The sequence below is a fragment of the Scyliorhinus torazame genome, chromosome 15 (genome assembly GCF_047496885.1).
Source record: "Scyliorhinus torazame isolate Kashiwa2021f chromosome 15, sScyTor2.1, whole genome shotgun sequence".
In the NCBI taxonomy this organism is placed as follows: domain Eukaryota; kingdom Metazoa; phylum Chordata; class Chondrichthyes; order Carcharhiniformes; family Scyliorhinidae; genus Scyliorhinus; species Scyliorhinus torazame.
This window is the reverse complement of record NC_092721.1, coordinates 83,775,444-83,800,422: the sequence shown is the minus strand read 5'-3', so window position 1 is coordinate 83,800,422 and position 24,979 is coordinate 83,775,444. Positions and strand designations below refer to the sequence as shown.

The window sequence follows — 24,979 nt, the reverse complement described above, 5'->3', positions numbered from 1 at the left end:
GCGCGAGTCCCGCCACACCGCCCCGACGCCCGCACACGATTCTCCCACCCCACCCAAACCGGCGCGGCGCGAATCACGGCTGGTCACTGGGAGAATCGGCGCTTGCCGTTGGTAATGGGCGAGCGGCGAGTCTCCGGCCCGGAAGGGCTGAGCGGCCTGCCAAACACGACAGGTTCCCGCCGGCGCCACCCATACCTGGTCGCTGCCGGCGGGAACAGCGTGGGAACGCTGGGGGGGCGGCCTGTGGGGGGGGGGGGGCGAGGGGGGTTCCTGCACTGGGGGGGGGCCCCGCTCAAAAGGGGTCTGAAGGAGGACCTCCTTTCCTCCGCTGCCCCGCAAGATCCAACCGACATCTTCTTGCGGGGCAGCCGCGGGGAGGAAGGCAACTGCGCATGCGCGGGTGACGTCATTTACGCGGCGCCGGTCGCGTCATTTACGTGGCGCTGCTTTTACGCGGCGCCAAGGCTCGGCGCACGTAAATGACGCAGCGCCGCTCCTAGCCCCCCGGAGGCGGGAGAATAGGGGGCTGGGAACGGCCTCCGGCGCCGGAGTGAAACACTCCGGTTTTCACTCCGCCGTCGGGACTTAGTCTCCTGATGGGAGAATTGCGCCCGTAGTGTTTTCCTGATAATATGTTTATTTTGCCCTAATATGTCCACCATTGTGAAGCATAAAACAGTTTAAAACTCCCTCCTTTGAAAATTATAACCTATCTCTTGAACGGTGTTTAAGATTATAACAATGAGAAATTGCATATTTATCAGGTAGATTTCTCCAGATGTTAGTGCATGTTTCAAATGCATGGCAAAGATCTGGGACAGTGAGGGACGTATAAATTGCAATCATTTATTCATTAACGGTGTTTTGTTACATATGGTTGAGTGTTTCAAAACCTCGTCTGTTTATAACATGATTTTAATAATAAATTAATAAACTAAGTTTTTGATGCTAAAAATTTGTAGCAATATCTGAATTGCATGGTCATTATTTTCTAACTTTGATTCCATACTGGGCTACAACTGAGTAAAAGTATTGGACAGAAGGAATAAGAAACTATGGTCGAGAATTACCTGGGAGGCAGTGCTATTCCAGTGCCATAACTTTAAAGTCATAGAATCATTATGGCACAGAAGGAGGCCATTCAGCCCATCAAAGCTTTCTGAAGAGCTATCCAGTCAGTCCCGTTCCTTCACTGTATCCTAGTAGTGCAAGTTAATTTCACTCAAATGCCCATCCAATTTCCTTTTGAAAGTAGTTGCCATCTCAACTTCCACTGCCCTCATAAGCAGTGAGTCCCAGGTCATTACCATTTGCTGTGCAAAAAACATTCTTCACCTCTTCCCAGAAATGTTGCACTGACCTGTGTACAAGGGTTTTCCAGGGCACATCTGGTGAAGTTACAGTGACAGAGTGAAAACAGGTCTGAGGAAATTCTCAGCTTATCATTCCAGTTTATTGTGAGAACAATGTAAATAGATGATACTTCAACAGACCCCACTAGATATAAACTAAGTGTTACAAAATAAATGCGCATTTAAATAACAAGAAAAACATACATCTTGTTGTTCTATGGCATAATAAATGAAAGACTGTGGCAGGATAATAAAAAAAGCTCACAAAGAACAGTGAATTATTTTTGTTCCGATTGATTCCAAACAGAAATTAGGTTAGGCACATTATTGGACATCCATAATGCTGTACAGCTCATCTTTCTTAAAGTATCTGGATGGAAAAAAAGACAAGAGACTTTAAGGGATCTATCTTTCACGAAGATGCATCTCTGTTTAGTACATGCCATTGACATTTGATCAAACATGGTGTACATTTAGAACAAAAGTGCTGTTAAATACAAAAAGATTCACATGGTATATCGCCAGGACAGTAACAGATATTTAATTTTGTGGAAGTACTTGCTGAAGAATAAACTGTTTCCCCTCAATGGCTCACAGGCCAAGACAACAATAGCAAGAGTAGAAATAGGAAGATAAGGAGGATGACTGAGTCATTGTATAAGGGGACAGCTTCAGATTCATGGGTGTTGGAATCAATCCTGGGGCAGGGGACATCTCTTAAAAAGGGACATGTTGCATCTCAATGGAACTGGGAATTTGCAGCGAGATTCATTGGTACTGTTGGGGAAAGTTTAAACTAACTTGACACCAACAGAGGGCAGCACCAGAATATAGGAACCACAGAGAAAGTAAAGAAAGGCAGCATGATGGCACAGTACCTCACAGAACCAGGGACCCAGGTTCAGGTTGGCACATGGCAGGTTAGTTAGCAAATTAAAAACGTTTGGGATCGATGGGTCCTTGGCAGCAGGAATTGGAAGTTGGGCATTTCTCAGACTGGGGACGAGTTGAAAGTGGTGTTCCACAGGGCTCAATGTTAAGACCCTTGCTTTTTCTGATTTATATAAATGATTTAGAAGTGGGTGTTGAGATCAAAATCTCTAAATTTGATTAAACTAAGCAAGGGAGAATAGTGAATTGTGAGGATGACGCTGAGCGTCTTCAGAGGGACATTGAAAAGTAGGCCACATGGGCAGACACCTGGCAAATGAACTTCAATTCAGCGAAATGGGAGGTAGGTAATGCATTTTGGTAGAAGAAACATGCAGAGACAATACAGGCTCAATTCTATGGAATTTCCTGCCCAGTGAAGCAGTTGAGACTCCTTCATTAAATGTTTTCAAGGTAAAGATAGATAGTCTTTTGAACAATAAAGGAATAAAGGGTTACGGTGTTCTGGAGGGAAAGTGGAGCTGAGTCCACAAAAGATCAGCCATGATCTCATTGAAGAGCAGGCTCGAAGGGCCAGATGGCCTACTCCTGCTCCTAGTTAAGATGCGAGGAGCAAAATTTAGAGGAGATGTGCAAGGGAAGTTTTTTTTACACAAGAGGGTAGTGGGTGCCTGGCAGTCACTACTGGAGGAGGTGGTGGAAGCAGGTATGATAGTGATGTTTAAGGGGCATCTTGACAAATATATGACTAGCATAGGAATTGAGGGATATGGCCCCAGAAGTGTAAAAGGTTTTAGGTTAGAAGGTAGCATGGGCGGCAGAGGCTTGGAGGGCCGAAGGGCCAGTTCTTGCGCTGTACTTTTCTTTGTTCATCCTGCCCCCTCTGTTGCCAGCCCATCCCATCAGTCACACCCTTTTGACAAAACACAAAGGCAGGTTGCAATGTTATGAACAGGTGTTTAATGTGAACAAGTGAACATATAAATATATGCACAACTTTGTGCCCTAGCCCTTAATCTGGACTGTGCCCTGCACCTGTGACAACTTAATTGGTGTCTACCTTTCTGGCCTAATGGGCCCTATTGCTATGTCTAGGTAGTTCCCCAGATGGTACAGGAGGAGTGGAGGTGGCCTGCTGTGATTCCCGCCCTGTGACCGGTGTCCCCTTTGGTGGCCGTGTTCTGGGGTGACCAGGCCTAGATAGGCTCGGCTGCTGCTCAGGTGTCCCAGGTGGCGTTGTGCTGCCCTGTTCTGCCTGCTGCCCATCAGATATGTCAGGGAAGCCCGAGGTGCTGTGCTCCTCTGGCACCTCCCCTGCAGGAGCCACTGGCACAGGCCCCATCACCTGCTCCTCCCTCAGGGGTACCTCATGTCCTCCAGGTTACTCCTTGGGATGGGGATGCGAGCGGAGCTAACCCCCGCCAGTCCTGGAGACCCATGCCCTTCCCAACCAGGGTCTCAATGCTCGCAGTCACGGAGCACTGAGAGTGGACCACCTCCCTCTGGGACTGCGCCACATTACACTGCGACTGTGCCACCATCTCTGGGTCTGTACCACATCGGCCAGTGACTCTGCCACATCCCTCTGGGTCTGTGCCACGTCGCCCAGCGCCAGGGTAATGCCACTGGCACCCTCAGCCATGTCCCACTGTGACTGGGCCATGCTCTGGAGCATCGCTGCAATGTCCAGGTGGCCCTGGTACATGACTGCCTGTGATCCCTGGGACTCAGCCACCGCCGCACATAATGTCCCAGGGCTTTGACTTCCGATCCATGGCCGAAACCTTCGCCCCCAAGGCGTTCACCACAGAGGCCACCCGCCAGCTCAACAGACTGATCAAGACCTTGGATCCAGACGTTCAGAGCACCCTACGTGCTCTCATCCCACATACTCCCCACGTTGGAGATCTCTACTACTTCCCAACAATACACAAGGCCAGCACACCAGGCCGGCCTATCGTATCAGGCAATGGGACCCTGTGTGAGGACCTCTCTGGCTACATCGAGGGCACCTTGAAACCCATTGTACAAGGAACGCCCGGCTTCTGTCGCGACACGACGGACTTCTTACAGAAACTCAGCACCCAGGGACCAGTTGAACCAGGAACATTCCTCGTTACAATGGACGTCTCGGCACTCGACACCAGCATCCCCCATGACGACGGCATTGCTGCAACAGCCTCAGTACTCAACACCGACAACTGCCAATCTCCAGACGCAATTCTGCAACCCACCCGCTTCATTCTGGATCACAACGTCTTCACCTTCAACAACAAGTACCTCATCCAGACACACGGAACAGCCATGGGGTCCAAATTCACACCTCAATATGCCAACATCTTCATGCACAAGTTTGAACAAGATCTTCTCACTACACAGGATGTTCAACCGACGTTATGCGTCAGATACATCAATGACATTTTTTTCCTTTGGACCCACGGCGAAGAATCACTGAAACGACTACACGATGACATCAATAAGTTCCATCCCACCATCAGACTCACCGTGGACTACTCTCCAGAATCGGTTGCATTCTTGGACACACTCATCTCCATCAAGGATGGTCACCTCAGAACTTTGCTTTACCGCAAGCCCACAACCTCACGATGCTCCACTTTTCCAGCTTCCACCCTAAACACATTAAAGAAGCCATCCCCTATGGACAAGTCCTCCGTATACACAGGATCTGCTCAGACGAGGAAGAGCATAACAGACATCTGCAGACGCTGAAAGATGCCCTCGTACGAATTGGATATGGTGCTCGACTCATCGATCGACAGCTCCAACACACCACAGCATAGGGCAGCACGGTAGCATGGTGGTTAGCACAATCGCTTCACAGCTCCAGGGTCCCAGGTTCGATTCCCGGCGTGGGTCACTGCCTGTGCGGAGTCTGCACGTTCTCCCCGTGTGTGCGTGGGCTTCCTCCGGGTGCTCCGGTTTCCTCCCACAGTCCAAAGATGTGCAGGTTAGGTGGATTGGCCATGCTAAATTGCCCTTAGTGTCCAAAATTGCCCTCAGTGTTGGGTGGGGTTACTGGGTTATGGGGATAGGCTGGAGGTGTGGGCTTGGGTAGGGTGCTCTTTCCAAGAGCCAGTGCAGGCTCGATGGGCCGAATGGCCTCCTTCTGCATTGTAAATTCTATGAAAACCGCACCGACCTCCTCAGAAGACAAACACGGGACACAACCGACAGAATACCCTTCGTCGTCCAGTACTTCCCCGGAGCGGAGAAACTACGACATCTTCTTCACAGCCTTCAACATGTCATCAATGAAGACGAACATCTTGGCAAGGTCATCCCCACACCCCCACTACTTGCCTTCAAACAATCGCGCAACCTCAAACAAACCATTGTTTGCAGCAAACTACCCAGCCTTCAGAACAGCGACCACGACACCACAAAACCCTGCCATGGCAATCTCTGCAAGACGTGCCAGATCATCTACATGGGTACCACCATTACACGTGAGAACACCACCCACCAGGTACGCAATACATACTCGTGCGACTCGGCCAACGTTGTCTACCTCATACGCTGCAGGAAAGGATGTCCCGAAGCGTGGTACATTGGCGAGACCATGCAGACGCTGCGACCAACGGCTGAACGGACATCACGCGCCAATCGCCAGGCAGGAATGTTCCCTTCCAGTCGGGGAACACTTCAGCAGTCAAGGGCATTCAGCCTCTGATCTACGGGTAAGCGTTCTCCAAGACAGCCTTCGGGACGCGCGACAACGCAGAATCGCCGAACAGAACCTAAGTTCCGCACACGAGTATCCGGCCTCAACCGCGACCTTGGATTCATGTTGCATTACATTCACCCCCTACCATCTGGCCTGGGCTTGTGAAATCCTAACAACTGTCCTGGCTTGAGACAATTCACACCTCTTTAACCTGGGATTACCCCTCCTCTGGATCTGTAAAGACTTAATTACCTACAAATGCTCGCATTCAAAGCATTGTCTTGCATCTTTGACTTTGTCTATATATATATGTTTCTGGAACCTACCTCCTCATTCACCTGAGGAAGGAGCAATGCTCTGAAAGCTAGTGATTTGAAACAAACCTGTTGGACTTTAACCTTGTGTTGTATGACTTCTTGGGCGTCATTCTCCGACGGAGAATGGCCGTTGGCCGCCGTGAGTCCCGCCCCCGCCGAAGTCTCCGGTACCGGAGATTGGGCGGGGGCGGGAATCGGGCCGCGCCGGTTGGCGGGATCCCCGCTGGATTCTCCGGCCGGGATGGGCCGAAGTCCCGCCCAGAAATTGCCTGTCCCGCCGGCGTAAATCAAACCTGGTATTTACCGGCGGGACCAGGCAGCGTGGGCGGGCTCCGGGGTCCTGGGGGGGGGGGCACGGGGCGATCTGACCCCGGGGGGTGCCCCCACAGTGGCCTGGCCCGCGATCGGGGCCCACCGATCCGCGGGCGGGCCTGTGCCGTGGGGGCACTCTTTCCCTTCCGCCTCCGCCACGGTCTCCACCATGGCGGAGGCGGAAGAGACTCTCCCCACTGTGCATGCGCGGGAAACTGACAGCGGCCGCTGACGCTCCCGCGCATGCGCCGGGAAACTGACAGCGGCCGCTGACGCTCCCGCGCATGCGCCGCATTTCCGCGCCAGCTGGCGGGGCGGAAATCCCTCCGGCGTCGGCCTAGCCCCTCAATGTTGGGGCTAGGCCGCCAAAGATGCGGAGCATTCCGCACCTTTGGGCCGGCACGATGCCCGTCTGATTGGCGCCGTGTTTGGCGCCAGTCGGCGGACATCGCGCCGTTGGGGGAGAATTTCGCCCCTTACATTAACATTGGCAGCATTCTCGGCTTTAGTGATGACAGATGCAAAGTACTTATTAAGTACCTCAGCCATGCTCCCTGCGTCCACAAGGTCTCTTTTTAGATCCTGAAATGGAGCTGTTGGTTTCTTCAAATCTTTCAAAGCTTAGAAACTATGAGGATCAACTTGAAAAGGCATCTGTAATGTTAGTAATTATGTTATTCAATTAAATTAGTTTCATCTTTAATCATCTGAAAAAAATTGCTCTCATGCAATATTTATTCACCATTTGAATAATATGCATTTTCTCGTAAACAGCTTTAAATCTTACCCCGACATTTCTGATCAAGCTCTGTAATTTTGTAATTAGAACATTCGCCAAGCTCCACCATGTGCACCTCCAGAACTTTTCTCAAAATACATGAAATCCTGAGGAAAATAAAACACTTGAAAACTATATTTGCAATGTAAGTATCACTCTGTTCCTGGTAAACATCAAAACAATTCCCAATGTATTATCAGGATCTTGGTAACGAATATCACAGTTGAATCTCTCAGCTGACTTAAAGGAGAATTACATTACATGAATTCAGAAGACCTGGACTTGGGTATAGAGGGCATATGGAAACCTTGGCTGTATAAATAGAGGCATATGGCACATTAGCGAGGAAGCTTAGATATGAAGAATAAATTGGACCCCAGCTGGGCTATTGTGGCCAATTGTGTGTGCCATAAGTCACTAATGTTTTGGAGAAGATACAGAGAATATTATCTGAATGGAATCAGGGACAGAAGACTTCAATTATGTGGAAGGACTGCAGAATTTGGGATTGTCCTCCTTGGAACAGGAAAAGTTAAGGGAATTCTCCTCACTTTGTTTCCAGTGGCATTAGAGTCCGTAACCAAAATACCTCAAGGGGAAAGATTTGTAAGGATATGGAGAATGAGCAAGTGAATAGGGCTAATTAACCAGCTCTTCCAAAGAGCTAACACAGACATGATGGGCCAAATAGCCTCCTTGTTTGTATAATTCCTTGATTCTATGATGTGCTGTGCAACTCCCGCTGAGAGTGGAGGAAGGAGGCAAGGCCAGCAGTGGAGTCCACTGCTTTGCCAAGTGCCTACAACCGAGAGGATTTCAGATCATTCAAGTAAAACTGGCAATTTATGCAGGAATATCTACATATTTTGGTGCCTCCAATAAGGCAATCATGTAATGCACATTCATTCTGAGCCGAAATTGGGCATTATTCTCCCATTTTGAGACAAGGGCATGATCTAACGAAAAGAAAAAGCCAGTTCTGTGTGGGATTAGCAGGGTCATCCCCAGCGCTTGTAGTGCCGAGAACGACCCCACTATCAAACGCACTCAGTTTTTATTTTAGTGCCCCCATGGGGAAGCCCCCGCACACCGCCTCCCCAACACCCTAAATCACTTGTAAAGGGGTCATTGAGCCCCCTTGAGCCCCACCCTCACACGGGCAGGGCAACTTCAGGCCCGATCCCAGCACAGGCAAAATGCCAGCCTGACAGTGGACATGGGCACCCTGGCAAGCTGGCACCCATGGTAGTGCCAGGGCACTTGCCTGGCAGTGCCAAGGTGACATCAGCAGTGTCAGGTGCCACCCTGCCCTGAGACCGACCACCCGGAGGCCTCCGATCACCTGAGAGACGCCCCCCAGGTACCGTTACGCCTGGTCCCAGTACTGAACGGCATCCAGCTGGGCTCTCCTTGGGAAGGGCCGGTAGATGCCAGCTGGCCGTTCAATCCGGCGGCCACCCGTCTAAGTGGGCTTCCAAATTCACTTAGCCTTGCGGGACTGGGCCTCGCCCATTGTGGACGGGACCCAGTTTATAATGTCTCACAAGATCTGGTTAGATTTCACAAGATGTAACGCATCTCCCGGGATATACCGGCTGCGTCCCGCTCTGCCTCCGGTGGGTCACGACCGGTAGATTGTGCCCCAAGTGTTTCCTGCTACAGAGGCCAGTGAGATTACGGGCACCATCCAAGGAATTTCAAGCCCTAAACTTCGTACAGTGGAACTTTTAAGTTCAACATTATTTTAGGCAATGCCAGCTATAATATTATTTTGTTACTTACCACCAGTAAACATGCCCCGAGAAGGACAGCCTTTATTTTAACATCCAAATCCATTGGAAACTGAATTCCAAAGTTATCAGTATCTGTAAGGCATTCTCGAATAATACCTGACCACTGTTTTGATATCTTCCCAACAATGCTGCTTTCATCCAGACTTACAACCTAGTAACAGAAAACACTTTATTTTGATCAAAAGTATAGGAAAAATAGCCAACGTTATTCATTTACCTCAGCTGACTTTCAACTTTTCAATTTAAGTTAAAAAGGATACGCTTTTGAACACACCACCCAATATATCTGACTAATCATTTTATCTTTTGGTTACAAGCAACACTATCACACAAATCACAAAATTAAAGTGATGAATGTTATCAGTTAAAGTAGAACATGGGCTCTTTGTGAGATTTTACAATTACCAACAAATCTTTGCCTCTGTTTTCAGTTTTGGGAGTAGAAATTCTGAAATATTAGAGATGAGACATCCTCCTGTGTGAACCACTGTTAATAGGGATCTGGGAGACTACAAGACTCATGTATGGCCTCAAATCTTGAGGATCCAAACGAATCCTTGCTGGCCCTGCTGATAGAGAGTGGGAACTCCTTTTAAGAACATAGGAACTAAGAAATTGGGAAAAGACCAGACTGCCCATTGAGCCTCCTCCGCCATTCTATATGATCATGACTGATCTTGGCTTCAATTTCACTTTACTGCATTCTCCCGATTTTCCTCGCTTCCGGATTCAATCAAAAATCTGTCTATCAAAGCCTAAATTATATTCAATGATGGGTCACCCACAATCTTCTGCGGTAGAGAATTTTGTGATTGCCAATCATTTGAAGGGAGAGAATTTCATGTAGCACATGGGGCAGTGTTGTTCTCAATGCTCGATATGTAATAATGCAACCCATTCCTCCAATCCAATTAGCCTGGATAGAAGACCATCCCATAAGAAACATGTGGTTGAAGTAACATAGAAACTAGGAGCAGGAGTAGGTCATTTGGCCCTTCGAAGCTGCTCTGCTTTAAAGTAACTTGTGGGACACAGTGTAAATCTCACAAAGTACAACAGAGGGTGGAATTTTCCCCCCAAAATTATTAAGTGTAATTTGGGGAAAAATAACTGGTGCGAATTTCCATTTTGGAGCTCTCCCGCTATTCTCCAGGATTGGAGGTGCGCCAGACACTACAGGGCATCAGAATTGTGCCCATGGTCTTTGGCACACTCTTGGGAAACAACCCACCTGTCTTCTTTCCACCATACTCAAATTACCTCCATAGATGAAGAGGACAGCATAGAAAGGACCATAAATCACTCAGACAGACGAGGGCAGCAAACACAATAAAGCCATGGGTAATAACCTCATGTTTTCCAACGATACAGCTGAATCCCAAAGATCACGAAGAATGGAATTGCTTTTGTCCTTAAACCTGCTTAGCTGCCGGCCCGAGCACACATAGGCTAAGACACTTTAAAGTACTTGTACCTAAAGCACCTGGCAATGTAAATGTAGAGTAGCTGCATAAAATAGATATTGGTACCATAAAAAAAGGAGTTGAGTGTACCAGAAAAGGGTTATAGGCCTGACGACATCCCAGTTGTGGTGCTGATGATTTGTGTTGTGGAACCAGTTGGGGCCCAAGCTAAGCTGTTCCAGTGCAGCTACAACACGGCATCGGCCAGAAACATTTCCCACAGTACGTCCACAAAAAGCAGGACAAATCCAATTACTGTCCCAATTTGGTCAATTATTGTCCAATCAACCTACTCTCAATCATCAGCAAGGCGATGGAAGGTGGCAATCAACAGTGCTATCAAGTGGCATTTGTTTAGCAATAACCTGTTCATCAATGCATAGTTTGAGTTCTACAACAACCACTTGGCTCCTGACCTCAGTACGGCTTTTGTCCAAACATGAACAAAAAAAGAGCTGAATTCTAGAGATGAGATGAGAGTAGAGAGTGATTTCACTTGACATCAAGTAGCCAGAGTGAGATTGAAATCACTGGAATCATGCAAAAGACTGACCTGGCACAAAGGAAGATGGTTGTGGTGGTTGGAAGTCAATCATCTAAGCTCCAGGGCATCACTGCAGGAGTTTCTCAGGATAGTGTCTTAGGCCCAATCATCTTCAGCTGCTTCATCAATGACCTTCCCTCCAACATGAAGTCAGAGGTAGGGTGTTCAATGATGATTGCACAATACTCAGGAACATTCTCAACTGCTCAGAAGATGAAGCCGTCAATGCCTGCATGCTGTAAGACCTGGACACCATTCTGTTTACGGTCATGGTGAGATTCTAACTTGACATTCAAATTACCATCGCTGAATTACATCACCAGAAACTTAACCAGACCAGCCATGTTAATACGGTGGTTACAAAAGCAGGTCAGATGCTGGGTATTCTGCAATGAGCAACTCATCTTCTGACGCCCCAAAGCCTGTCCACCATCTACTACAAGGTGCACTGCAGCAGCTCACCAAAGCCTCTTAAAGAATACCCCTCAAGCCTACCATGCCTGAACAAGCATCAGGCAGGAGTACCTGCAATTTCTCTCCAAGTCTGACACCATTCTGACTTGGAAAGATCCTAAACGGGATTCTCCCGAATCCCCGTGATGGCCCGACGCCGGCGTAAAAAGCGGTGTGAACCACTCCGGCGTCGGGCCGACCGGAAGTTGCGGAATCCTTCGCACTTCCGGCGGCTAGGCCGACAGCGGCGGGGTTGGCACCGTGCCAACTGACGGCGAAGGGCCAGCACGAGTTAGCACATGCGCAGAACCGCCGGTGTTGTTCTGCGCATGCGCAGACCGGCCGGCGTATTCCAGCGCATGCGCAGGGGGGTGTCTTCTCCACGCCGGCCATGGCGGAGCCCTACTGAGGCCAGCACGGAAGGAAGGAGTGACCCCATGGCACAGGCCCACCCGCAGATCGGTGGGCCCCGGTCGCGGGCCAGGCCACCGCGGGGGCCCCCCCCTCGGGGCCGGATGCCCCCGTGCCCCCCCTAAGACCGCACCAACCGGCCTACCAGCCAGGTCCCGCCGTGTGGGACCATGTCCAATTCACGCCGGCAGGACTTGCCAGTAACCGACGGCCGCTCGGTCCATCGGGGCCCGGAGAATTGCCGGCGGGGGGGGGGGGGGGGGGGGGCGGCGCTGCCAACGGCCCCGACTGGAGCGGCGTGATCCCCGCCCCTGCCCGAAAACCAGTGCTGGAGAATACGGCAGCCGGCGTTGGAGCGGCGGGGTGGCATTCACACCGCCCCCTGAGGATTCTCTGACCTGGCTGGGGGGGGGCGGAGAATCCCACACATTGTTGTTCCTTCAACATTGTTAAATCAAAATCCTGAGATTCCCTCCCTAACAGCACTGTTCGGATAAAGGTAAATGCTGAATCAAATGTTTGCATTTGCACTCCCATATTACTGTCACCTTTTCTCTCTTTTCTCAAGTCCACTATTGTGCCTCCAGAACCATTTTATATAATATAGTCACCTCCAAATGGCTATTCCAATGGTCCTTTGACTGACCTCTTACTGTCCAACACCCATTAAGTTTAGCTCATGCAAAATACTGCTACCACAGGATCTCCTCATCAATTCTAAACCAAGTCCTGTCCTATTAACCCTGCTGTCCTTGCAAATTGCCATTCTATCTCACAAGATCTTTTCAGTTCTAAGTCCTTGAGTGCGATGTTGCCTCTTAGGGTTGTGCCCATATTTCCCACAACTTCATTTGGTTCTCCCCTGCTACAATATGTCTGAATCGCTGGGCGGAACCTTAACACAACTTGGCAAAGTGTCAGGGTCAGACTGAAAACAGGGGCGTCATTCTCCGACCCCCCCCGCCGGGTCGGAGAATGGCCGTTGGCCGCCGTGAATCCCGCCCCCGCCCCCGCCAAAGTCTCCGGTACCGGAGATTGGGCAGGGGCGGGAATTGGGCCACGCCGGTTGGCGGGACCCCCCGCTGGATTCTCCGGCCTTGATGGGCTGAAGTCCCGCCCAGAAATTGCCTGTCCCGCCGGTAAATACCAGGTTTGATTTACGCCGGCGGGACAGGCAATTTCTGGGCGGGACCTCGGCGTGGGCGGGCTCCGGGGTCCTGGGGGGGGGCGCGGGGCAATCTGACCCCGGGGGGTGACCCCACGGTGGCCTGGCCCACGATCGGGGCCCACCGATCCGCGGGCGGGCCTGTGCCGTGGGGGCACTCTTTCCCTTCCGCCTCCGCTACGGCCTCCACCATGGCGGAGGCGGAAGAGACTCTCCCCACTGCGCATGCGCGGGAAACTGACAGCGGCCGCTGATAAACCCGCGCTTGCACCGCATTTCCGCGCCAGCTGGCGGGGCAACAAACGCCATTTCCGCCAGCTGGCGGGGCGGAAATCCCTCCGGCGTCGGCCTAGCCCCTCAATGTTGGGGCTAGGCCGCCAAAGATGCGGAGCATTCCATACCTTTGGGCCGGCGCGATGCCCGTCTGATTGGCGCCGTGTTTGGCGCCAGTCGGCGGACATCGCGCCGTTGGGGGAGAATTTCGCCCCAGATTTCTCTCAAAATATTGAGCCACTTCGAAAAAAATAAATGAGCGGGTGTGGTTTATGCCGCCACTTGGTGTGGTATGAACATTCAGTGAGGGGGGGCACATGGCAGGAGGACCACTGATAACACTGACATTTCTGCAAATATATTAAATTGGGTAATGGGGGATTTTCCACCCGTGCCACCAATCCTATGCACAGCTCGCACAGGCTCAAAATCGCTCTAAAGTCACACATGACATCCTCTATGCTTGTGGTGCATTATTCAATTTTCCTTCTCAAACTTCTGCATCCTTTGACAAAAATCAAACACAACATCCCCACCCATTGCTTCGCTGTTGTCCAGCTCAATGGACTGCTTTAACCTGGTTCCACTATTATCTATCTAGACATAGCCAAAGCTCCAGAAGAAATGGTTTCTCTACTGCACTGGAGTAGAGACCTCCTGGAGTTCCCCAAGGATAGATTTGTTCCATTATTTAAATACTGCCCTTTCGCAAAATCATCAGAAGACATGACACCCGATTCTGCAAATATACTGACTGCATTCAAATATACTGACAAAGTTTTCGAGAAAGCCGGTGTACGGCAACCCTGGTCACAGATATCGGGCACCTTTTCCACCCCCCCACATGGACCAGAGCGCCGGTAAGGGGAATCCCCCCCCCCCCCCCGCCGGTAAGGGGAATACTCACCACTAGCAAGGGGAAACCCCCCCCAAAATGGAGCTCCTCAGAGGAGCCGCTTTGGAACGGCACCTTAGCACAGCCATGCCAAGGGGACAGCACTAGGGCACTTCCCGGACATGTCCCTTTCCGCCCTGGGGGTTATACTTACCTGTGCGTCCCTAGTGACTTTTTCCCCCTGGGAGTTGTGCTTACCTGTGCACCTCTAGCGACTTCCCCCCTTGGGGCCCCTAGTCATTTCCCTCCTTGGGGCTATACTTACCTGTGCGCCCCTAGCGACCCCCCCCCCCCACCTCCCCCTCCCCACGGCTATACTTACCTGTGCACCCCTAGCAACCCCCTGGGGGCTATACTTACCTTTGCGTCCCTAGTGACTTCCCATCAACTGTTTCACATTTTTAAATACCTTTTGCAAACCTCGCCGACTTGACAGCAAAATTCTTAATGGAGAGGGGGAGGGTTCCATTTGGCAGCGAAGACTGCTAATCATATTAAAATGTATTGAAGTTATTTTCCAACCCCTTTTCTGATTCTCACACGTTTTTCCGCCCACTTAGCCATTTGTGATCGTGGACAAATCTTGGTCTCTGAGCTGTGCAATCCTGGGCAAGCTATAATTTCTTCCAGTTAAACATAGGGAATACTGAAGTCTTCATCTTCAACCCAGCTACTATTCCATCCTTCCTTCTGCATTGTTATTATAACTATTGTCTTGGATAGAGCACAAAGCTGTTCCATTTGATCCTAAAGTGCATCCCAGGCCCTAAAGTACATTCCACACTATCATATCCATCATAAACATCGCTTCCAATTTATAAAACTGCTGCTGAAACCCTCATCTATGTATTTGTCACCTCCAGGTTCAACTATTCAACATTCTCCAGTCAATCTCCTGGGCGGGATTCTCTCAGCCCAGGGCCAGAACGGAGAATCGGCGCCAGTGATTGGCACGGCACCGGTCAGGAGTCACTCTACGTGGCCGGCCAGCCGATTCTCGGCCTGGGATGGGCCGAGCGGCCGTCGTAAAAAAGCTGAGTCCCGCCGGCGCCATCCACATCTGCTCTCAGCCGGCGGGAGCTCGGCGTGGAAGGGTCGGGGGGCGGCCAGTGGGAGGGGGGTCTGACCCCGGGGGGGGGGGGGGGGGAGCCTCCGATGTGGCCTGGCCCACAATCGGGCCCCACCTATCGGCGGGCCGGCCTCTCTGGCTGGGGGGCTCCTTTCTTCCACGCCGGCCCCTGTCGCCCTGTGCCATGTTGCGTCGGGGCCGGCATGTTGAAGGAAGCCACTGTGCATGCGCGTGTTGGCGCCGGTGCCACTGCGCATGCGCGGACCCCGCGGCGCCCAGTTGACACCGGGATCAGCAGCTGGAGCGGCGTGAACCGCTCCAGTGCCGTGCTGGGACCCTATAGGGGCCAGAATTGCTGGTCCTGAGACCTTGTTGACGCCGTCGAGGTAAGCGACGGCGTTTCCGACGGCGTCAACACTTAGCCTCAGGATCACAGAATCCCACCCCCAATTCTTCAGCCTTTATAAAAAAAAAGTTTTTTTTTAACATTAATTATTCCAATTAAGGGTCAATTTAGCATGGCCAATCCACCTACCCTGCACATCTTTGGGTTCTGGGGGTGAGATCCACACAGACACGGGAAGAATGTGAAAACTCCACACAGCCAGTGAGATGGGGCTGGGATCGAACCCGGGTCCTCAGCGCCGTGAGGCAGTGGTGCTAACCATTGCGCCATCGTGATGCCCACAATTCCTCAACCTTGATCAACTTCAGCTTCCCTAAAGCTCAGCTAAATGGAACCTATCCTGCCCAGTACCTTTAATCCAAGACACTTGTACTTGTTAACTGGGAACGAGAGAGACTCGCGGTTGGTGTGTTGTCTTCCAGGTGCCAGGGTGCGTGATGGCTCGGATCGTGTTTTCGGGATCCATAAGGGGGAAGGGGAGCAGCCCCAAGTCGTGGTCCACATAGGTACCAATGACATAGGTGAGAACGGGGATAGGGATGTAAGGCAGGAATTCAGGGAGCTAGGGTGGAAACTTAGATCTAGGACAAACAGAGTTATTATCTCTGGGTTGTTACCCGTGCCACGTGCTAGCGAGACGAGGAATAGGGAGAGAGAGCAGTTGAACACGTGGCTACAGGGATGGTGCAGGAGGGAGGGTTTCAGATTCCTGGATAATTGGTGCTCATTCTGGGGTAGGTTGGACCTCTACAAATGGGGTGGTCTACACCTGGACCAGAGGGGTACCAATATCCTGGGGGGGAAATTTGATAATGCTCTTCGGGAGGGTTTAAATTAGTTCAGCAGGGGATTGGGAACCTGAATTGTAGCTCCAGTATACAGGAGGTTGAGAGTAGTAAGGTCAAGAGTAAGGTTTCAAAGTTGCAGGATTGTACTGGCAGGCAGGAAGGTGGTTTAAAGTGTGTCGTCTTCAATGCCAGGAGCATCGGAGCAGCACGGTAGCATTGTGGATAGCACAATTGCTTCACAGCTCCAGGGTCCCAGGTTCGATTCCGGCTTGGGTCACTGTTTGTGCGGAGTCTGCACATCCTCCCCGTGTGTGCGTGGGTTTCCTCCGGGTGCTCTGGTTTCCTCTCACAGTCCAAAGATGTGCAGGTTAGGTGGATTGGCCATGATAAATTGCCCTTAGTGTCCAAAATTGCCCTTGGTGTTGGGTGGGGTTACTGGGTTATGGGGATAGGGCGGAGGTGTTGACCTTGGGTAGGGTGCTCTTTCCAAGAGCCGGTGCAGACTCGATGGGCCAAATGGCCTCCTTCTGCACTGTAAATGCTATGATCTATGATCCGGAATAAGGTGGGTGAACTTGCTACATGGGTTGGTACCTGGGACTTCGATGTTGTGGCCATTTCGGAGACATAGACAGAGCAGGGACAGGAATGGTTGTTGCAGGTTCCGGGGTTTAGATATTTCAGTAAGCTCAGGGAAGGTGGTAAAAGAGGGGGAGGTGTGGCATTGTTAATCAAGGACAGTATTACGGTGGCAGAAAGGAAGTTTGATGAGGACCCGTCTACTGAGGTAGTATGGGCTGAGGTTAGAAACAGGAAAGGAGAGGTCACCCTGTTAGGGGTTTTCTATAGGCCTCCGAGAAGTTCCAGAGATGTAGAGGAAAGGATTGCAAAGATGATTCTGGATAGGAGTGAAAGTAACAGGGTAGTTGTTATGGGGGACTTTAACTTTCCAAATATTGACTGGAAACGCTATAGTTCGAGTACTTTAGATGGGTCCGTTTTTGTCCAATGTGTGCAGGAGGATTTCCTGATACAGTGTGTAGATAGGCCAACGCGAGGCGAAGCCATATTGGATTTGGTACTGGGTAATGAACCAGGACAGGTGTTAGATTTGGAGGTAGGTGAGCACTTTGGTGATAGTGACCACAATTCGATTACGTTTACTTTAGTGATGGAAAGGGATAGGTATATACCGCAGGGCAAGAGTTATATCTGGGGGAAAGGCAATTATGATGCGATGAGGCAAGACTTAGGATGCATCGGATGGAGAGGAAAACTGCAGGGGATGGGCACAATGGAAATGTGGAGCTTGTTCAAGGAACAGCTACTGCATGTCCTTGATAAGTATGTACCTGTCAGGGAGGAAGTGGTCGAGCGAGGGAACCGTGGTTTACTAAAGCAGTCGAAACACTTGTCAAGAGGAAGAAGGAGGCTTATGTAAAGATGAGACGTGAAGGTTCAGTTAGGGTGCTCGAGAGTTACAAGTTAGCTAGGAAGGGCCTAAAGAGAGAGCTACGAAGAGCCAGGAGGGGATATGAGAAGTCTTTGGCAAGTAGGATCAAGGATAACCCTAAAGCTTTCTATAGATATGTCAGGAATAAAAGAATGACGAGGGTAAGAGTAGGGCCAGTCAAGGACAGCCGTGGGAAGTTGTGCGTGGAGTCCGAGGAGATAGGAGAGGTGCTAAATTAATATTTTTTGTCAGTATTCACACAGGAAAAAGATAATGTTGTCGAGGAGTATACTGAGATACAGGCTACTAGACTAGAAGGGCTTGAGGTTCATAAGGAGGAGGTGTTAGCAATTCTGGAAAGTGTGAAAATAGATAAATCCCCTGGGATTCTCTGGCAAGCTAGGGAGGAGATTGCTGAGCCTTTGGCTTTGATCTTTAAGTCATCTTTGTCTACAGGAATAGTGCCAGAAGACTGGAGGATAGCAAATGTTGTCCCCTTGTTCAAGAAGGGGAGTAGAGACAACCCCGGTAACTATAGACCAGTGAGCAACATCTGTTGTGGGCAAAGTCTTGGAAAGGTTTATAAGAGATAGGATGTATAATCATCTGGAAAGGAATAATTTGATTAGAGATAGTCAACACGGTTTTATGAAGGGTGGGTCGTGCCTCACAAACCTTATTGAGTTCTTTGAGAAGGTGACCAAGCAGGTGGATGAGGGTAAAGCACTTGATGTGGTGTATATGGATTTCAGTAAAGCGTTTGATAAGGTTTCCCACGGTAGGCCATTGCAGAAAATACGGAGGCATGGGATTCAGGGTGATTTAGCAGTCTGGATCAGAAATTGGCTAGCTGGAAGAAGACAAAGGGTGGTGGTTGATGGGAAAGGTTCAGCCTGGAGTCCAGTTACTAGTGGCGTACCACAAGGATCTGTTTTGGGGCCACTGCTGTTTGTCATTTTTATAAATGACCTGGAGGCGGGCGTAGAAGGATGGGTGAGTAAGTTTGCAGATGACACTAAAGTCGGTGGAGTTGTGGACAGTGCGGAAGGATATTACAAGTTACAGAGGGATATAGATGAGCTGCAGAGCTGGGCTGAGAGGTGGCAAATGGAGTTTAATGCAGAAAAGTGTGAGGTGATTCATTTTGGAAGGAATAACAGGAAGACAGAGTACTGGGCTAATGGTAAGATTCTTGGCAGTGTGGACGAGCAGAGAGATCTCGGTGTCCATGTACATAGATCCCTGAAATTTGCCACCCAGGTTGAGAGGGTTGTTAAGAAGGACGTACAGTGTGTTAGCTTTTATTGGTAGAGGGATTGAGTTTCGGAGCCATGAGGTCATGTTGCAGATGTACAAAACTCTGGTGCGGCCGCATTTGGAGTATTACGTGCAATTCTGGTCGCCGCATTATAGCATCGGAAAGGGTGCAGAGGAGATTGACCAGAATGTTGCCTGGTATGGAGGGAAGATCTTATGAGGGAAGGCTGAGGGACTTGAGGCTGTTTTCGTTAGAGAGAAGAAGGTTAAGAGGTGGCTTAATTGAGGCATACAAGATGATCAGAGGATTAGATAGGGTGGACAGTGAAAGTCTTTTTCCTCGGATGGTGATGTCTAGCACGAGGGGACATAGCTTGAAATTGAGGGGAGATAGATATAGGACAGATGTCAGAGGTAGGTTCTTTACTCAGAGAGTAGTAAGGGTGTGGAATGCCCTGCCTGCAACAGTAGTGGACTCGCCAACACTAACGGCATTCAAATGGTCATTGGATAGACATATGGACGATAAGTGAAAGTGTAGATGTGCTTTAGAGTGGTTTCACAGGTCGGCGCAACATCGAGGGCCGAAGGGCCTGTACTGCGCTGTAATGTTCTATTTTCTAGTGGCTTCCACTGCAATACCTCAAATTTAAAATTCTTACCTTCACGTTCAAATTCCTACATAGCCTCACACCTTTCCCAACTCTGCACCTTGCCACAACTCTACAACCGATTTAAACTCAGCATCCTCTAACTCTAGCCATTTGTGAATCCCTCAATCCTTCCATCCCATTATACCTGCTGTGTATTCAGCCTTAACTCTGGATAACTGACCCCAAACCTCCCTCTCCGCCTCCCTTTCCTCTTGGACAGGAAAGTCAATTTATGAGGAGATTGAATGGGTGTATATTCTCTGCTGTTTAGAAGAATGAGGGAGCTTGACAGGGTAGATGCAGAACAGTTGTTCGGTACACAGGATAAGGAGTTGACCAGTTTGGACTGAGAGGAGCAGAAAACAAGACATTTCTAACTCCTGGAATTCTCCACCAAAGAGGGCTGTGGTGCTCAGTCAATAAACATATTTTTCGACACAAAGGGAATTAAGGGATATGGGGATAAAGTGAGAAAATGCAGTTGATTTAGAAGTTTAGTCATGAATTAATTGAATTGAGGAGCAGATTTGAGAAGCCTTCTGGCCTATTCCTGCTCTCCTTCCTTGCAAACTAAAATTCCTTTCTTGCAAACTAAAATTACCTTCTTCAATCAAATTTTTAGTCACATCTAGTCATGCCTTAATAGTTCTGTGTTGATTGTGAAACACTTAGGGATGATTGCCTGCATTAAAAAGGCATATGTAAAGTGTTCCCTTATGTTACAACAGCAGCTACACATCAAAAGAAGTTCATTGGCCGTTGCAAAACTGCAGGACATCCCGAAGTAAAGAATGGAGTTATATAAATGAAAGTTCTCTCATCCTACTAAACTCAGTTTAATTCATTCAAATAAAGAGATGCAAAAATTATCTCCGGGCAAAATTTCATGAAATCTTTTATCAATTAGCTTTAAGATATAAACCTAGAAATCTGTGATATTCACTTTTTAAAAAATATATCAGGAATCACCCAAAGTCCCCATTAACACATACAGTCCCCCTCCCCCAAACCCTCTCAGCCGCCCCCAACCCTCCCAGCCACCCCCACTGTTCAATGTGATCCAATTCTCGAAAGTGCATAATGAGTAACGCCCATGTATTGTAGAACCCCTCCATCCTTCCCCCCAGTTCAAATTTGACCTTCTCAAGCGTCAAGAATTCCAGCAGGTCCCCCCGCCACGCCAGGGCACAGGGTGGGGAGATTGATCTCCACCCTAACAGGATCTGCCTTCGGGCGATCAACGAGGCGAAGGCTACAACATCTGCCTCCGCGCCGGTTTCCAACCCCGGCTGATCCGACACCCCGAATATAGCCTCCTGAGGGCCCGGGTTCAGTTTCACGTGCACCACTTTAGAGATTACCCCAAAAACCTCCTTCCAGTAAACACCCAGCTTTGGACAGGACCAAAACATATGAACATGGTTTGCGGGGGCCCCCCGCAACGTTCACACATCTTCTACCCCCTCAAAGAGCCGGCTCATCCTCACCCTTGTAAGGGGTGCTCTACACACCATCTTCAGCTGTATCAGCCCCAACCTCGCACACAAGGTGGAGGCGTTCACCCTCCGGAGCACCTCACACCAGAACCCCTCCTCCATACCCTCTCCCAACTCTTCCTCCCACTTTGCCTTGATCCCTTCCAGCTCCGTACCGTCTCCACATTTGCCTTCTCCTCTTCCAAAATAGCTCGGTAAACCGCTGGTACTACCCCCTTCTCCAGTCCCCCGGTCATCAACACCTCATCCAGCAATGTGGAAGCCAGCTTTACTGGAAAGCTCGGTGTCTCTTTTCTGGCAAAATCTCAAACCTGCATGTATCTAAATAATTCCCCCTCCTCCAGCCCATACTTCGCTCCCAGCTCCTTCAATCCCGCAAACCGACCCCCAAGAAACAAATCTTTTTGTGTCCTAATTTCTTTTTCCTTCCATCTCCAAAAATTTCCATCCTGTCATAATATACACCAGTATATCATGGTGCAGGCGCACACTGATGTACACACAGTGGGACCAATCAACATACACAACACCACAGCCAATCACCAGTGAGAGCACACGCACTATAAAGACAGAGGACATCAGAGTTCCCGCTCATTCGAGTAGCAGCTAGCTAGGAGCATAGAGCTCACAGCCTGCAACACAGACATTCACCATGTGCTGAGGGCACCAACTGGTTAGGACAAGGCAAAGGTCTTTAGTTAAAGCTGGTATTGTATTTACCCACAGTTCAAGTATGTTTAAACAGTTAACCTTTTAATAAAATAGTGTTGTACTACTTCAAGTGTTGGTGACCTGTATGTGATCCAGAACACCCAACACATCATGATACCAGGAGTAGTTGCATACTAGCACTTCTTAGACCTACCTGCAAGTGATCTGCCTTCCGCCAGCATTCCGTCATTCTGCAACATGGACAACATCAGCCCGCCGCCGCCACTCCGCATCGCCGACAACCTCGGGGCCAATTGGAAGATTTTCAAACAGCGCTTCTTGCTCTACCTCGAAGCCACGGACAGGCAGGGCGCCTCGGACACCAGAAAGATTGCTCTTCTCCTCTCCACGGCCGGGGACCAGGCCATCCATATTTTCAACTCTCTCACTTTTGCAGATGACGAAGACAAGACGAAGTTCAAGATGGTTCTCCTCAAATTTGACACTCACTGCAGCGTAGAGGTGAATGAAAGTTTTGAACGCTACGAGTTCCAGCAGCGTTTGCACGGTAAGGACGAACCTTTCCAATCCTTTTTAACGCACCTCCGCATCCTTGCGCAATCTTGCAGCTACGGGCTCACCTCTGACTCCATGATACGCGACCAGATCGTTTTCGGTATTCAGTCGGACCCCCTACGTCAGCAGTTCCTCAAAGTAAAGCAACACACCCTAGCGACCGCCGCCGAGACCTGTGTCCTACATGAAAATGCCACCAGTCGGTACTCCCATATACAAGCGGCTAAAATGGCGCGGCAAGGTCCCCACGAGGCGGAACGGGTCGAAGTGATTGAACACCTCCAGGGCTTCAGCCTAGATGAGGGCGACCATTTCGCGCGCTTTTCGCGGACTCTGGCGCTTGTACGCACCAAACAAGGGTACGGCGACATGGAGGAACGTAATGCGCAGGCACGCACCATGCAGGACCGCACCACACATGCGCGGTGGCGCAGCGAACGCGCTGACGTCCCGACGTGTGGCAACTATAGCTCCGCCCATTTAAAGCGGCAATCCCCCGCAAAATCTCGACAAAGCCTACGATGTGGAAGACTTGGCCACTATGCTGTCTGCTGTCGAGCAGCTCAGTCTTCCAATTTATATCGCTTCAGCCAGCCTCGCAGGAATGTTCGGGAAATTCAACCCATGGTCACCGAGTCCGATTCCGACCTCCCACACAGCAGTGACACCGAGGACCCGAAGGTGCCTTTTCGAGTCGGCGTCGTAACGAAAAACAGGCTGTCCCCGAAGCAAAGACACCAGCCGCTGTCGGTATACAGCATCGATCCAGACGATGAGTGGTGTGCCACCCTGACGGTCAACCGGTCCCAAATACGATTCCGCCTGGACACTGGTGCCTCCGCCAATCTCATGGCGTGGTCTGCTTTCCAAAGCCTTTGTGTCAAACCAACCATTCTCCCATCGGCCTGCCAGCTATTGGACTACAATGGCAACATCATTCCTGCTACCGGCTCATGCCAACTCAAAGTGACGCACAAGTCACGAAAAGCCATCCTTCCTTTTGAGATCGTGGGCTCCTCGAAGGACTCTCTGCTTGGCGCACAGGCGTGCAAATTGCGAAACCTCGTTCATAGAGTTCACTCTCTCTCTCTTGATGACACGTCTGCCTTCCAGGACGCTGACTTCAGGGCGCAACTCGACACCATCATCGACCAGCACCGCGACGTCTTCAAAGGCATGGGCACGCTCCCATATACTTACAAGATCATACTCAAACAGAACGTCACGCCTGTGGTGCATGCACCTCGCAGAGTTCCAGCACCCCTCAAGGACTGCCTCAAGCAGCAGCTGCAGGACCTCCAAGACCAAGGAGTGATCTCCAGAGTTACGGAATCAACCGACTGGGTCAGTTCCATGGTGTGCGTAAAGAAGCCTTCCGGCGAGCTCAGAATCTGCATTGATCCAAAGGATCTGAATCGCAACATAATGAGGGAGCATTACCCAATCCCCAAGCGTGAAGAGATCACATGCGAGATGGCTCGGGTCAAGCTCTTCACCAAACTTGACGCCTCGAAAGGATTCTGGCAAATTCAACTAGACTGAACCAGCAGGATACTGTGTACCTTTAACACCCCTTTTGGCAGATATTATTACAACAGGATGCCATTTGGGATCATATCGGCGTCAGACGTATTCCAAAGGGTCATGGAACAAATGATGGAAGACATTGAAGGTGTTTGGGTCTATGTTGACGACGTAATCATTTGGTCCACCACCCCGCAGGAGCATATCAGTCGCCTCCTGCGCGTGTTCAAATGCATCCGGGAGCAGGGCCTACACCTCAACAGAGCCAAATGCTCCTTCGGCCAGACGGAACTCAAGTTCCTAGGGGACCACATCTCCCAGTTGGGTGTGCGGCCGGATGCGGACAAGTTGGCTGCCATCACAGCCATGAAAAAGCCAGAGGACAAGAAGACGGTCCTCCGATTTCTGGGCATGGTCAACTTCCTAGGGAAGTTCATCCCTAACCTCGCCTCTCATACAACAGCTCTCAGGAACCTGGTCAGGAAGACGACAGACTTCCAACGGCTTCCTGCCTACGAGAGCGAATGGACAAAACTTAAAACTTAAAACCAAACTTACCACGGCCCCGGTATTGGCCTTTTTTGATCCAGCGAAAGAGACAAAAATTTCGACCGATGCCAGCCAAATCTGGCATTGGGGCAGTGCTCCTGCAACGCGATGAGGCCTCATCATGGGCCCCCGTTGCATATGCATCACACGCCATGACCCCCACGGAACAGCGCTACGCGCAGATAGAAAAGGAGTGCCTGGGCCTGTTGACCGGTGTTGTCAAAT

The 24,979-nt window shown here is 50.2% G+C and overlaps 1 protein-coding gene across 2 annotated transcripts in view; it reads right to left on the bottom strand.

Moving 5' to 3' along the window:
* Positions 1 to 826: 826 nt before the first annotated feature.
* The window catches only part of LOC140391659 (phospholipid scramblase 1-like), a 133,033-nt gene continuing 108,880 nt past the window's right edge, over positions 827 to 24,979 (bottom strand). For both annotated transcript variants that reach the window (XM_072476369.1, XM_072476368.1), the window contains 3 exons: positions 9,118 to 9,279; positions 7,345 to 7,442; positions 827 to 1,722 (listed from right to left, as the gene is read on the bottom strand). In XM_072476369.1, the coding sequence (XP_072332470.1) occupies positions 7,380 to 7,442; positions 9,118 to 9,279 (225 nt within the window). In that variant the 3' untranslated portion in view covers positions 827 to 1,722; positions 7,345 to 7,379. The remainder of the gene's footprint in view (positions 1,723 to 7,344; positions 7,443 to 9,117; positions 9,280 to 24,979) is intronic.